The sequence below is a fragment of the Leucoraja erinacea genome, chromosome 11 (assembly GCF_028641065.1).
Source record: "Leucoraja erinacea ecotype New England chromosome 11, Leri_hhj_1, whole genome shotgun sequence".
In the NCBI taxonomy this organism is placed as follows: Eukaryota; Metazoa; Chordata; class Chondrichthyes; order Rajiformes; family Rajidae; genus Leucoraja; species Leucoraja erinaceus.
This window is the reverse complement of record NC_073387.1, coordinates 4,831,492-4,846,015: the sequence shown is the minus strand read 5'-3', so window position 1 is coordinate 4,846,015 and position 14,524 is coordinate 4,831,492. Positions and strand designations below refer to the sequence as shown.

Sequence of the window (14,524 nt, the reverse complement as noted above, 5' to 3'; positions counted from 1 at the left end):
AAGATTGTTAAGGGTTTGGACACGCTAGAGGCAGGAAACATGTTCTTGATGTTGGGGGAGTCCATAACCAGGGGCCACAGTTTAAGAATAAGGAATAAGCCATTTAGAGTGGAGACGAGAAAATACTTTTTCTCACAGAGAGTGGTGAGCCTGTGGAATTCTCTGCCTCAGATATGGGGAGAAGGCAGGGATGGGGTACTGATTGGGGATGGTCAGCAGCCATGATCACATTGAATGGCGGTGCTGGCTCGAAGGGCCGAATGGCCTACTCCTGCACCTATTGTCTATTGTACTCAGAAAGTTGTTCTGTTGGAATAGGCTTCATTTGAATTGAGCTGGGACTAGTGTCTTCATTAAACAAATAACTGGAGATGTTGATAAGGCTTTACACTAAGCATGGATTCTCATGAGGAAAAGTTTGAAGTTATAAAAAGTCTTCAGGATAGGTTATGGTGTAAGGTAGCAAAATGGGTAATGAAAACCAGATTATATAAGGTACAAAGGAGACAAAAAATATACCTGTAGCTTGCTCAGAGCAGGAATAAAATGGCAAAAACCCCCCAACAAAAAGAAACCTGCTTATAGACAATAGACAATAGAGAATAGGTGCACGAGTAGGCCATTCGGCCCTTCGAGCCAGCACCGCCATTCAATGTGATCATGGCTGATCATCCACGTTTATCTGATGATCATAGCCAAGATCCAAGATCATAGCCCCACGTTCCTGCTTTTCAAGGTCAAGGTTGCCTCATATTGTGATTTGTATTGAATTCTGTCTTTATGTGCTAGTCATGTCTCTACTATTTATTTCATTCCCCTTACATGTTTTACCTCTACCTGCTAAATTTTTGTAAGGTGTCCTTGAGACTCTTGAAAGGCGCCCATAAATAAAATGTATTATTATTATTATTAAGATCCTAATGGCAAATGGTCTATTCTTGATATTGTTTATATTCTTATGAAAAGGGAGATTTTTTTTTTGGTGTGGGAAGGATGGGGCGGCAGGTTAGAAGCACCGAAGAAATGAGCATGTGCCTGTTTTCTATAGAAATCCTTGAATATATCAAAATGTCACTGGAAGCTTGTTAATACACTGTACCTTGCAGTATGACCATTAAACAATTTGAAAGGTCATATTTTATGAGGACATTGCAGTGCAATGATGCCAAAACATCATAATGGGATTGCAAAATAGAAATCGATCCATTACCTGCAATGAAGTCAGAACACTGCTGGAGATGATGATAAGCAGCCAGAAGTCCATCTGGAAAAACTGAGAAATCATGTAGGCCATGTACGCTGGAAACACCAGCAAAAACAAACACAAACTGACCGCTCGAAAGTGTTTCCACAGACTCCTGAAAGAAAGCAAAAGATGACATAAACATGTGATATTAAATTTCCACGATAAATGAAAAATGCTTTACGCTTAAAACAGCGCCAGACATTTTGAGGATGAAGTCACAGATGTTTATTCTGTTCATGGCCTCAGTAATCCAGTTCCCAATCTATGACAACTCAAGTCCTATTTACACACACTCTAGACAATTCTTTTCTTCATAGTGACTCGAAAAAATTCCCACCCTGGTGATTACGTCTGAATACTGAAATGTAAATTTGATATGTGGTAAAGATCAATAATCTTCACTAACTTTGTGCCCATACCAAACAGACAATTTAATATCACAATTCTCAAAATGATTGAGGAGCATTGAGGGGGATCAAGTATAAGCATTCAGACGTCAGGCTGCAGTTTTAAAGGACTTTGGTTAGACTGCATTTGGAGTATTGTGCGCCTTTCTGGTTGCCCCATGACAGGAGGACCGTGGAGGCTTTTGAGAGAGGGTGCAGAAGAGGTTTACCAGAATGCTGCCTGGATTAAAGGATATTAACAACAAAGGGAGGTTGGATAAAAATGAATGTTTTCTCTGGAATGGAGGTTGAGAGTAGTCCTGATCGAAGTATATAAAATTATGAGAGGCATGGATAGGAGAGACAGTCAGAACCTATTTACCTGGGTGGAAATGTCAGACTCAAGGGCACTGCATTAATATGAGAGGAGGCAAGTTTAAAAGAGATGTGTGGGGAGAGTGGTGGGTGCGTGGACTATGCTGCCAGTGATGATGGTGGAAGAAGATATGATAGTGGCATTAAGAAAGCTTTTTAGATGGCATATGGATCTGCAGAGAATGGAGAGATATGGATCATGTGCAGGCAGAAGAGGTTAGTATAACTTGGCATCATGCTTGACATGGACATTGTATGTCAAAGGGTCTGTATCTGTGTTGTACTGTTCTTTGTGTATATGTTATGCATTTACTCTTAGTCAGAGGATAAGCAAGAGCAAGGGAAATTATTTGACCAACATACCATTTTAAAATTTGCTTTTTTTTTTTAAACATTCACAGGTTTCAACATCTAATTACCAGTTTCTCCATTTTTATTTTTTTTAATTCATAATTTTTAACATTAATGAAGTAGAAGACATTTAAAATCTTATACAAACAAGCAGAATTAATATGGTATAACCCATTTTTGTTTTTCCCCTGAATATTAGTTTGTTGAGGATGTAATGAGCAAAGGGGATAAGAGAGAACCAACGGATGGAGCACATTTAGATTTGCAGACAAATATTGAAAAGATGCAACAAACTGTTGGTCCAAGAATTATGACACGGAGGTACATTTTTAGCATGGATAGAGTGTTTGTTAAATAAATAGAATTTATACAGTCATTTTCATGCGGGTAAAATGTAACCGTAAGAAAGGCACAGGCCTCGAACATTTACAATCTACTTGTACTGCAGCAAAAGCCACCAGAGGACGACGGGAAAACAAGTTATGATGAAGTCACAAAGAAATAACAATTGGTTCAGAGTGGGCAAAAATATGGCAGATGGAGTGCAATATAACTTTATTGCCTTCGGTAGGAAGAATGACAAATATTAATTTTATTAAAAGAGATTAAAAATTGGTATTGCGCATTGTTGTTGCAAGTCCTTTTATAAATCACTAAATATTTGTCAAGCTCAGTTCTTAGGAATGCAAATGGAAGGTTGGACTTTGCTGCAAAAAATAAATTAATCCCAAGTATAGAGGTTTTGCTGCAACTGCAGAGGGCATTGCAACACCACATCTGGTCTACCACAAACAATTTAATAGACACTTAATTCAAATATATACATACATTGGAGGCAATCCAGAGAAGAGTCATAAGTAACATTCCTAGAACACAGGAGCTGGCTTATGAGGAAAGGCTGTAATCATGGGTGTTCAGGAGAATGAGAGGTGACCTTATTCAAACAAAGATTTCAGAGGGGTTTGACAAGGCAGATGCAGAAAGGATGTTTCCCACTATAGAAGGATCTAGAATAGGTGGGCTTAATTTAAGAAAGAGAATCATTCACAAAATAAATTAGGATATTTTTGTGAGTCTTTAGAATCTTCTACCATTTGATGTCATGACAGCCAGAATTTTGGTCTAAACAAGAGTCAAGGGTTATGGTACACAGGTTTGAAAACATAGGGAAGGCCAAGTTCACATCAACCATGATATGATTGAATGATAGAGCTGGTTCAAGGGGATATATAATTTACTTTGTCTCCCATTTCATATGGTTTTACAGTTTTGTTTTGGTGGTGCTTTGATTTCCAAAACGATACATTTATTTTGTGTACATAAAGATGGACTCATACTTAATCACTACATTTTGAACACAGGTCGAACTGAAAAGCAACTTGTGAACCAAAGGCTGCAAACAACCTTCACGTGCTTCAGTGGCAAATAGGATCACAGCCACTTCAATCTTTCAAGAATTAAGAAGGCAGTCACAATACTTAAAATGTACATGACACGAATTCCATCTTCCCCCATCATGTTAGTGATGGAAGCTGACATCACCAGGGCCGTCAAGCAGCAGTTACCAACAGCATTTTATCGGACTGCATTACAGCATGTCTTGGGAACAGCTCCATCCAAGATAGCAAGAAATTGCAGAGTGGTGGCCCAAATTAATACACATTCCTTGCATTGACTCCATCTACATTTCATGCTGTCTTGGCAAGGCAGCCAGCATAATCAAGGACCAATTTCATCCCGGTCACTCCTCCTCCACTCTCCCATCAGGTAAGAGGTACAGAAGTTTGAAAACACTTATCTCCAGATTCAGGGGTAATTTCCTCACAGGAAACAGGCAACTGAACAGTCCTCTCATCATGTGCGGTCCTGACCTATCTACCTCATTGGAGACCATTAAACTATCTTAAATCAAACCATATTGGACTTCAATGGTATATCTTGCACTAAATGTTGTACCTTTATCTGTGCACTGTGGACAGCTTGAATGTCTTTTCTTTGACCGGAGAGCATGCAAACAAACCCCTTTCACTATACCTTGGTACATGTGACAATAATCAACTCAATTGAACTAATTCAAGTTTCACCATTGGGCTCAAAACATCTTAATATCACCTTCTATAATAATAATAATAATAATAAATTTTATTTGCGGGCGCCTTTCAAAGTCTCAAGGACACCTTACAGAGATTAACAAGAGAGGAAAAACATATAGTCGGAGTAAAATAAATAATAAGGACATCACCAATACACAAATTAAAGACAGAAATCGCTCCAAAGACAAAAAAATCAAAAACACAATGTGAAGAATATAGGAAATTCCTGCCAATGTACCAAAAGCCTTTTAGACCAATACTGATCCCTGAGGAACAACATTAATTACAAGCCTCCAGTCTGAAGAACAACCTTCTACCATAACCCTCTGCATTTTCCCATGAAGCCAATTCTCTATCCAGTCAGACAAAAATGCTGGGGAAACTCAGCGGGTGAGGCAGCATCTATGGAGCAATCCAGATGCTGGATAGATGTCTATCCAGCATCTGCAGTTCCTTCTCTATCCAGTCAGCTAGCTCTATCTGGGTCCCATACTATCTAACCGACGAGGGTCCCCATTCTCTCTCTTGTTGCCGTGTTTTCCTTCATATACTTACATTTTACTTCGGAGTCACGTGAGTGACTACGTGAAGAAGCCCGCTTCCACGCATGCGTGTCATATCGCTACACGCATTGCAACGAGTCACACAGGGGGGAACGGCGTTCCCCAAGCGGGAGATTTGAAAGTCGGGAACAGCAGGTAAGCGACTCTGCGTTCCTTTTTACTACTTACTTTTAGGAGGCTGCGGAAAGCTGGCGGGGAGACCCGTGGAGGGCGAGCAGCCAGCAGCAGCAACAGCACGAGTTTCCCTGGAGGGGAACAACCTGAGCCCGACTTTGCTCCCGCACCGGCAAAATTCACCTCTCGGCCGGGCGGGAAGCAAAGTAAAAAAGGTCCCTATGCCAGTCTCAAACGAGACTGGCTTGGGACCAGTCGCTAGCAGCCAGCACAGAGGCTGCGGGACAGACAGCACGGACCAGCGGTACCGGGGCTCGAAACGCTCAGCGAGTGCAGCGGCACTTATGGAGTCGGAACGGGACGTTCGGGCTGAAAACCTTGTTCACAAGGTAAGCACCAGGGTCCAGGGGATCTATAGGAACAGCCGGGGTTACCGGCTGCGGAACTGCCGCGAAGGACCAGGCCCGTGAACACCGGGGTCGGTCCAAGCGGCTCGAACCCGACACAGGGAACGACGGTCACCGGCGGGAGAAGGAAAGTCGGGAACAGCAGGTAAGAGACCCTGCGTTTCCTTCAACTTACCTTTCTAGGTGCAGACATGGACCAGGTCCATGTAAGGTGCAGAAGGCCGGCGGGAGAACCGCGGAGGAGCGGCAGTAGCAGCAGCAGCGGCAGCGGCAGCGGCAGCAGCAGCGGCAGCGGCAGCAGCAGTGGCAGCCGGCAGTTGCAGTAGCACAGACAGCAGCAGTGGCAGCTGGCACTTCGTGAGGAGCTGGCAACGGCAGGAGCAGCATGGGCACATCGATTCCCGGAGGGGGAAAAACACCTGTGCCCAACTTCGCTCCAGCATGGTGAGAAAGTTCATTTCTCGGCAGCAAAGGACTTTGCAGTTGACTGGCTGCAATCTACTACAAGGGACCAGTATGTGAGTACCAGGATCGGTCCCAGCGGGGTTTTAGTTACAATAATCGCTTCTCGGCTTTTTGGCTAAGATCAAGTGTAGTATCTGTTCTTATCAGTTTAATATCTGATACACCCCTTATCTAGGGACTATATATATTATATAAAAACTATAGTAGCTGTTATCATCAGTTTTAATGTCTTATATGTCCCTTATCTAAGGACCATATAAGTAGGAGTGCCCAGAATTGAGGGCATTAGAGTGGGGTTGACCGGCTGCAACGACCATAAGGGACCAGTACCGTCAGTACGGGGGTGGGTCCCAGGGGTCTAAGATAAAGGAGCAGCCAGGAGTGCTGAGAGCGTTGAAGTCAGGTTAAAGGAATAGATGGAAGCAGCTGTGCCAGTTATCCTCCACACCGGCCATATCCACTTCACGGAAGGAAGGACAAAACTGGAGAAGGAGGACCATGGAACAGCGGGCAGCCAGCAGCAGCCAGCGGCACTTGGATCAACCGTAGTGGGATCAGCTGTGCCCGATGTCGGCCCCGCACCGGCCAGATCCATGTGACCGAGCGGTAGGCTAGACACAAATCAAACAAGGTAGTGGACTCGGAAGGGTCCGACTTTGCATAAAACCGCCGGCAACCAGTGCCCGAGAGGGCTGGAGCGGGAAGAAGCGGTGTATGGAGCCTTGCTCCAACGTGATAAAACCACAGCAGTACCTCTTTGAGGGCTGCACAATGCTTTTACCCCATCAGAGGGGAGCACTGTGGGTCAGTTCTGGGCTGACCTGCAAGAGGGGTCCGCAGAACAAAAGACAAGTGGGCAGCAGTTTAGCCCCACATGGGTACCCCGTGTGGGACCCTAGAGATCTCTAACTCTATAAAAAAGAGTAGGCAGGACCCTGATGGGCCAGAGCCTGGTAATACAGCGTCCCATGATCCTAACACAGCAGGGACTCTGCTGGACATGGTGGCCGATTACTTTAGCCAAGTCAAACATGGGTAGACTTGGATCCAGGATGGCAATAGTATTACTATATGTCTGGCCACAAACGCCAACAAGAAAAATTTACAAACACTGGCCAGACATCTGCCACCTGGCAACGGTGAGGCATTACAGGTGCCCAGTGTAAACCAATGCATTTGGCAGCATATGGACGAACATCAGGAACCAGGACCTCAAGATCCAGAGAACCTTCAAGGGATTGACGGAAGGCATCATAGCACACACCAGCACCCTGGACTAAACGTAGGTAACCAAAGACCATCAAGACGCACTAGATCTGTTTAATAATATGCAATATAACCTGAACTACACGTGGAAGGCGGCCATTCAGCCAGCACTAGGACCCCAAAAATGCTACCATTTGCAAATAAAAACCGTGTGTGGACTAAGCCAAGACACTGGGGCTCATCAAGGCCAGCGCAAGGGCCTATTTTGGAGCATGATACCAGCCACAGGCAAGGCCATAAAAAATGTGGCTCATACCAGTAGCAGTGTCAGAAATCAATATAACCTGCAGGATCCGTTTTAGGGTATGGCCAGGGCGGCCACCCTGGAAGATGCGGAAGCCTCAACCTCCCACACAACCCCGAACAAGAAATATTAAACCAGAACCTTATTTTCAAAAAACCAAGGAAATAACAAAACCACCGGTAACCAGGGAGGTAGGTGGGTGGGGTTTTCTTCTGTTAAAATAGGGACCTACGAGGGTAGGGGAGGTTGCAACACTACAGTTATGTATGGTATATAATCACTACAGATTCATATAATCTCAGCAGTATTCAGGGTTATCTGATAGGGTTTTTCTCATCCCATTAACCACAGTACATCATACACCAGAAGGGCATTTTGTCCTTACATAAACCAAACAATCTAAAACCCACATGGTGCTACAAGAATTGTACACAAAAGATGGGATTGAACATATTTATTAAATATAAGATAGAGTAGGGTTGCAGGATTATCATTGATTTTAACCCTAAACACATTTGGTTTAGATATTCATTTTAAGATGGATGCTCTTATTATTGATATAGACTTGGTGTCAGTTGTGGGTTTCTATATGGCAGGCATTGACTAAATAGAGGAACTTTGGCAATATAGAGCTTACATAAGGGTCAATCATTAGCCCCATTATTATGTACTAAAATTCGTCATCCAGCTTGGCATTGTTATGTTAATAAGCCATAGGGTGAGGTTTACCCCCGTTCGGACCCATCATTGGGGTACTAGGGATAATTCAACCACACTCGGCATCTGGAATTTTCAGAGTACCCGACTGACCATCTCAATCATGGTATTTCAGTCTTACAGGGGATGGTGTTAGAACCATGTTCCCTATGAACATTGCCAAAAAATTATTGATTTATCCAGTGACTGGAGGCAGTCATCCATGCCATAACACTATGGATTTATTGATTTGTAGAGTCTAACAGACCCACTACACTGTCAGACAGGACGATGAATCTCATCTCATCTGCACTAAGACTGTCAACACGGAAGCAGTACCTTGGACACATCAAGAAATGGGGCATATACTGCTTGGACAACAATCTCGACCAAAAGGCCAAGAACATTCTGGCCGTATTGGAATTTTTACAAGCCTCCATTAGGATAATCGATGGAGCTACAGTGCCTTCAATAGTGCCACAAGTGCACTCTCCAATTACCTATCACAAGGAACGGAGCGGCACGCGGTGGAAACGCACCCCTGGTAAGAAAACCAGGTACTCCGAAATCTGGGACGTGGGTGTCGTTTCTCAACATGCTGAGGAGCCTGTAGCTCATAACAGCGTTGTCACTTCAGTAACAGTCCAGGAAGATGGTTATGCTCATGGTGTTATTTACCGCACAACAAGTCCAGCCATTAAGCAAACTGAGCCTGGACTCCCTGATCATCTCACCGAGAAACTGGTGTTGTCATACAGGATTTAATAAAAGAAAACAGATCGGGTTCCTCGGGTCAAGTGTTTGAATTTATGGTACACCCATATGGCAAACGACTGTATAGCAAGACACATCTAACAATACATAGAATATACTAAGAACATTCGAGGTCAGAGAATGGAGTTGTTTATCTCTTACAAGAAACCGCATGAAAGGGTCATGACTCAAACTATATCAAGGTGGCTCAAATAGGTCCTAAAAATGGCAGAAATAGACACTAATGTTTTAACTCTCATTCCACCAGGGCTGCAGCAACATCCGCAGCAAAAATTGTACAGGTACCCACAGACCAAATCCTCAGAATGGCAGGATGGTCATTAAAAAAGGGTTTTCCACAGGTTTTATAATAAACCAGTTATTTTTTGGAGCCATCATTGTATTAAGAAAACATTTTATGTTCAACAAAATAATTTGCCCGAAAGGTTACAGGGCTATGATTCTCAAATTTTTAAAAAATGTTATATATTTTTTCGTTATACCACACAACTCTTTGTATAATTGTGTTTAAAATTACTAATGATGCTCTCTCCCAATACCCAAGGCAGTTTGTGAAGCATGGACTCGTTCCACGGCATGAGGTCACAGAGCTTTGAAATCTTCACGTAGTCACTCACGTGACTCCGAAGTAAAATAGTAAGATTAAACGAGAACTTACCAGTTTGAAGTTTGATCTGTATTTTATGAGGAGTTACGATGAGGGATTACGTGCCCTCCGCTCCCACCCTCTTATGATCATATCAAAAACTGGTATCTCTTTGGTAATCTTACTATGTTAGATCATTATAGGTTCCTGTGACCTCACACCGCTGCTTTGAAGTATGACACGCATGCGTGGAAGCGGGCTTCTTCACGTAATCCCTCATCGTAACTCCTCATAAAATACAGATCAAACTTCAAACTGGTAAGTTCTCGTTTAATCTTACTATTTTATTTGGCTTTTCCTTACTAGTATCTGCCACAGTTATCTTCTGCCCTTTTATCCTGCTGATATCCTTCTTAAGTATGCTCATACGTCATCAAAACTCCTCCAGGGATAAACTTAATCCCAGCTGCCGATACTTGTCCTATACCTCCTCCCTTTTCTTGACCAGAGATTCAATTGCTCTCATCAACCAAACTTCTTTACTCCCAAGTCTTGCTCCAACAGAAAGATGCCCACCTTAAATTCTTGTAATTACTCTTTTAAAAGCATCCCACTGTCCAGACTTCCCTTTGCCCACAAACAACCTACTCTAATTTCTATTGAATTTAAGAGAGAGTTAGATAGAGCTCTAGGGGCTAGTGGAATCAAGGGATATGGGGAGAAGGCAGCCACGGGTTATTGATTAGGGACGATCAGCATTGATCACAATGAATGGTAGAGCTGGCTCGAAGGGCCGAATGGCCTCCTCCTGTACCTATTTTCAATGTCTATGTTTCTAATCAACTTTAGCAAGTTCCTGTCGAATATCAAAGTTGACCTTGCTCCAATTCAGAATTTTAATTTGTGGGCCTGCTGGGTCTTTATCCATAACTATTTTAATGTCAATAGAATAGTGGTCGCTGGTCCCAAATGGCTTGCCCACAGGCACTTGTCTTTCACAACTTACAAAGAGTAGATAAAGCTTTGCCCTCTCCCTTGTAGGGTCCTCTACATATTGACAGAGGATATTTTCCTAAACACATTAAATAAATTCTACCCCAACTCCTTGTCACTATGCCAGTCCCACTCTACATTAGGAAAGTCAAAATCCCATACTATAACAACCTTATATACTTGCAGCTGCCTCTAATCTCCACGCATATTTGTTCTATTTCCTGTGGATTATTTGGGGGTCTATTGTATGCTCCCAACACGATGATCACCCCATTTTTATTTCTCAGCTCCACCCATATATAACCTCATTGGATGAACTACCTCTGTCCCACATTTGATCCAGCCTCTCAATTGCCTAAATGCTGCCTCCCCTAGCAATCTAGTTAAAAACCCAACTGTGCTGCACTTGCAAGCCTGCCTGCCAGGATATTTGCTCCGCTCCAGTTCAGATGGAACCCATCTCTTCAGTACAGGTCACCTCAGCCCAGGAAGAGTTATCAAAGGTCCAAAAAATCAAAACCCCTGCCCATTGCACCAACTCCTCGGCCACGAGTTAATTTGTACTAACTTCCTATTCCTACCCAGATGACCCGATGCAGCTTCAGTTCCCCGACGCGGCCTGCAAGGAGCTGAAACCAGGATACAGTCCCACAATTTCCTCATCGGGGACACCTGCAAATTCCCAGAATTCCTGCAGGAGGAAAACTGCACCATTCCACCTGCGTTCACTGCTGCACTAAAACTTAGAGGGGAAAAAAGCAAAAAAGAATCTTGCACAAGAAACACCAGACTGAATTTTTACCTTCTGTCCCCCTCTGCTCAGCCTCCTCGCCAAAGCCTCACACTTACCCTCAACACAGCACCACCTCCTCCAAGCAACCTCTCCCCCAACATGGGCGCTCCGCAACATCTTGCTTTCCTTTTATTAAACCGCTCAATTTGACAATTTTGATCACTCAACCAATCTTTTGTTAAGGTTGTGACATCAAGCCTGTCTTTTGAAATATCCCGCCACTGCTCTGACACAAAGACTCACTCAACCAATCCAATGATCTGCAGATCAGTGGGATTTGTGAAGATTATAGCTGAAGCACCTCTACAATGGAATAAAATGTACCGATGAAGGCTCAATAACTTTTAAGTGTTATTTTTTCCCTAAGGTTTCAAGTAATTAAAAAATTTAATCACAATTAATCATGTAATTAAAGATAATTGCAAGTTAATTGTGGTTTTAATTGAACAGTAATCCAACAACAGGATACTAATCCCCTTGAATGGTCTAATGGGAAACATTTTGCCTCTAAATTTAAATGATCCAGAAAAAGCTGTTTTGGCTTTATAATCTCTACTGATGCAATTTAAAAGTTATCAAGAAGTTAAATCTGTCTATAGGCTTGAAGCTCCCTTTCTCTTTCTCTTGCATCTTTCCTCTTAAATACCCCCAATTTCATTTGCCTCACCACTGGTAAATGCATGGCCGAGTGAGACTTACTGCTAAACCTATATAACAGATTTATATTGGCAGAGATATTCGAAGGGGGAAGGAGCATGGAGACAGAATAATGGAAGCAAGGAACCCATCTACACCACTCTGAGTCTGTTCACTGCTCAAATCCCTACATAGTCTGGGGACTGATAATCAACCAAAGTCAGTTTAAAGACAATACAAGGCTTGAGATTCAATTCTGCATTATATCTGGTGAGGTCGCAAACGATGAACATAACAAGTTACCTCTCAGTCTCAATGCCAGCAAAGCTACAGCTAACCTGGTCCTATCGCAAGTCCATGTCATGTGAACACATCGCTATTCAAATTACTCTTAAGCTTCATTAAAAAGAGCAAAATCTGAGTGCCATGTTACAGTTTCTTATTCTGGAAAAAGTTGAATCTTTGTTCATCTCCCCTTTCCACTGCAAGCTTTTACACGCACCTCTCCCCACTTCAACCTTTCTCCTTACCCCCTCTCTGTTTGTCTGTCCAGCTATCCAATGGTGCTGATTCTTAGTGAACACTTAGTGCACCCCAGCGGTATGAACATTGACTTCTCCAATTTCAGGTAGTCCTTGCTTTCTCCCTCCTTCCCCAGCTCTCCCACAGCCCAATGTGTCCGCCTCTTCCTTTCTTCTTAACCCCCTTCACTCCCACTTCAGTCTGAAGGGTCTCGACTCGAAACGTCACCTATTCCTTCGCTCCATAGATGCTGCCCCACACGCTGAGTTTCTCCAGCATTTTTGTCTACCTTTGTACATTGATGTTACTCTGTTTCTTCTACTGTGCTTATTATAATCATAATTATACTTTATTAGCCAAGTATGTTTTGCAACATAAGAGGAATTTGATTTGCCATACAGTCATACCAATAAAAAGCAACAAAACACACAAAATACATTTTAACATAAACATTCACCACAGTGACTCCTCCTCATTCCTCACTGTGGTGGAAGGCGAAAAAATGTTCAATCTCTTCCCTTCTTTGTCCTCCCGCGGTCAGGGGCCTCGAGCCTTCTGTTGACAGGGGCGATCTTGGCTCCCGTAGCCGGCTGTTGGGCCCTCCACATCGGGCGGGGCTGGTCGAACCTCTTGCAACTTTGGAGCTTCCCGACATCAGTCTCTACCTGAGACTGAGTGCTCCTCAATGTTGAAATCTGTAGGCCCCAGATGGAGCGTTGATCCCAGGCAAGGGATCACAGGCTCTGATGGTAAGTCCACGGCGCTATGTTGGGCTCAAAGTCCGTCTAGAGGAAGGCCACCAACACCATGATGTTTGGCCGCAGAGCGACAGGAGGTATGATCCGGGGGAAAAAGAAAAATCACAATTCCGGCAAGATAAGAGATTGAAAAGTTTCCTCCGACACCCTCCCCCACATTAAACAAACCAGAGAACATTAACATACTTTTTAAAACACACAAAAAATACAAAAAGACAGACAGACCGTTGGCGAGGCTGCCATCGTTGATGGCGCCACTTGGTATTACTGTACAAATAAAAGAGTTTTAAGTAGTTTGGAGAACTACACATTTAAATGGTGTTTTTTAATCATTTTAGATTAGCTTAGAGATACAATGTGGGAACACCGAGTCCATGCTGAACAGCGATCACCCTTATGGGCCTGTCCCACTTAGGCGACTCTTTAAGCGACTGCCAGGGACTAGTTTTAATGGAATTCACCTGCGACACATGAGGACAACCTACCACAACACCTACGACAGCAAAGATTGTCGCCATGCCGTCCCAAGGTATTGTGCGTGTTGTGGCCTTTACTGTTTATTGTGTAGTGTATGTTTGCTGGCTGTTTTTCCGTTAGTACTGTACATATTAACCCCCTTATTCCATTATAGTGGACAATCAGTAATAAGGGATACCATCTCCCCCCTGTGTAGCCCATTATAGCAAGGGTTTACTATACACATGCTTATTGCCTTGTTTTAGCTATGAACCCAGTAGAATCGTCTCATCTCGAACCAAATTCCTCTTGGGGCGATTTTCATTTGTCTCTATGTCTGATATAGTAAGATATCAGATAACCTATTCTTTTCCTAAATTGTAAATAGGACACCACAGATTTTCACTACTTTTTAAAAATTTATAATATCCATTTCAAGGTGCTCATATTTGTCCAACTATTACTTTTCCTCGTGTTACTGTGAAGACTACATTTTATCATAACTTGCTAGTGTTTTTTTGAGTGTCCAACCTTTGTAATACTCTTACTGTCCATTTTTGTGCATTGGGATGACAAACAGATTGCTTGTTTAAGTCGCTGACATGCTCCACCTTCGAAGCGGCAGCAGGCGTGAGGGGAGGGAGCCCCATGGTAACCGAGGGGAGTCACACTGAAACCCAAAGTGTTGGAGTAAATCTGTCGCATGAATCAGTCTGAAGAAGGGTCTTGATGACACCTATCCGTGTCCTCCAGAGATCCTGGCCCACTGAATAACTCCAGCACTTGGTGTCCTTATGGTG

General features: G+C 43.2%; 1 protein-coding gene and 1 pseudogene across 1 annotated transcript in view; one reads left to right on the top strand and one right to left on the bottom strand.

Annotated features, from left to right (window-relative positions):
• rnf145a (ring finger protein 145a) overlaps positions 1 to 14,524 on the bottom strand; it is an 86,809-nt gene that overhangs the window by 10,782 nt on the left and 61,503 nt on the right. The window contains exon 8 of the mRNA XM_055642595.1: positions 1,211 to 1,358. Coding sequence (XP_055498570.1) covers positions 1,211 to 1,358 — 148 coding nt within the window. The remainder of the gene's footprint in view (positions 1 to 1,210; positions 1,359 to 14,524) is intronic.
• Positions 6,096 to 6,203, top strand: LOC129701897 (U2 spliceosomal RNA; annotated as a pseudogene).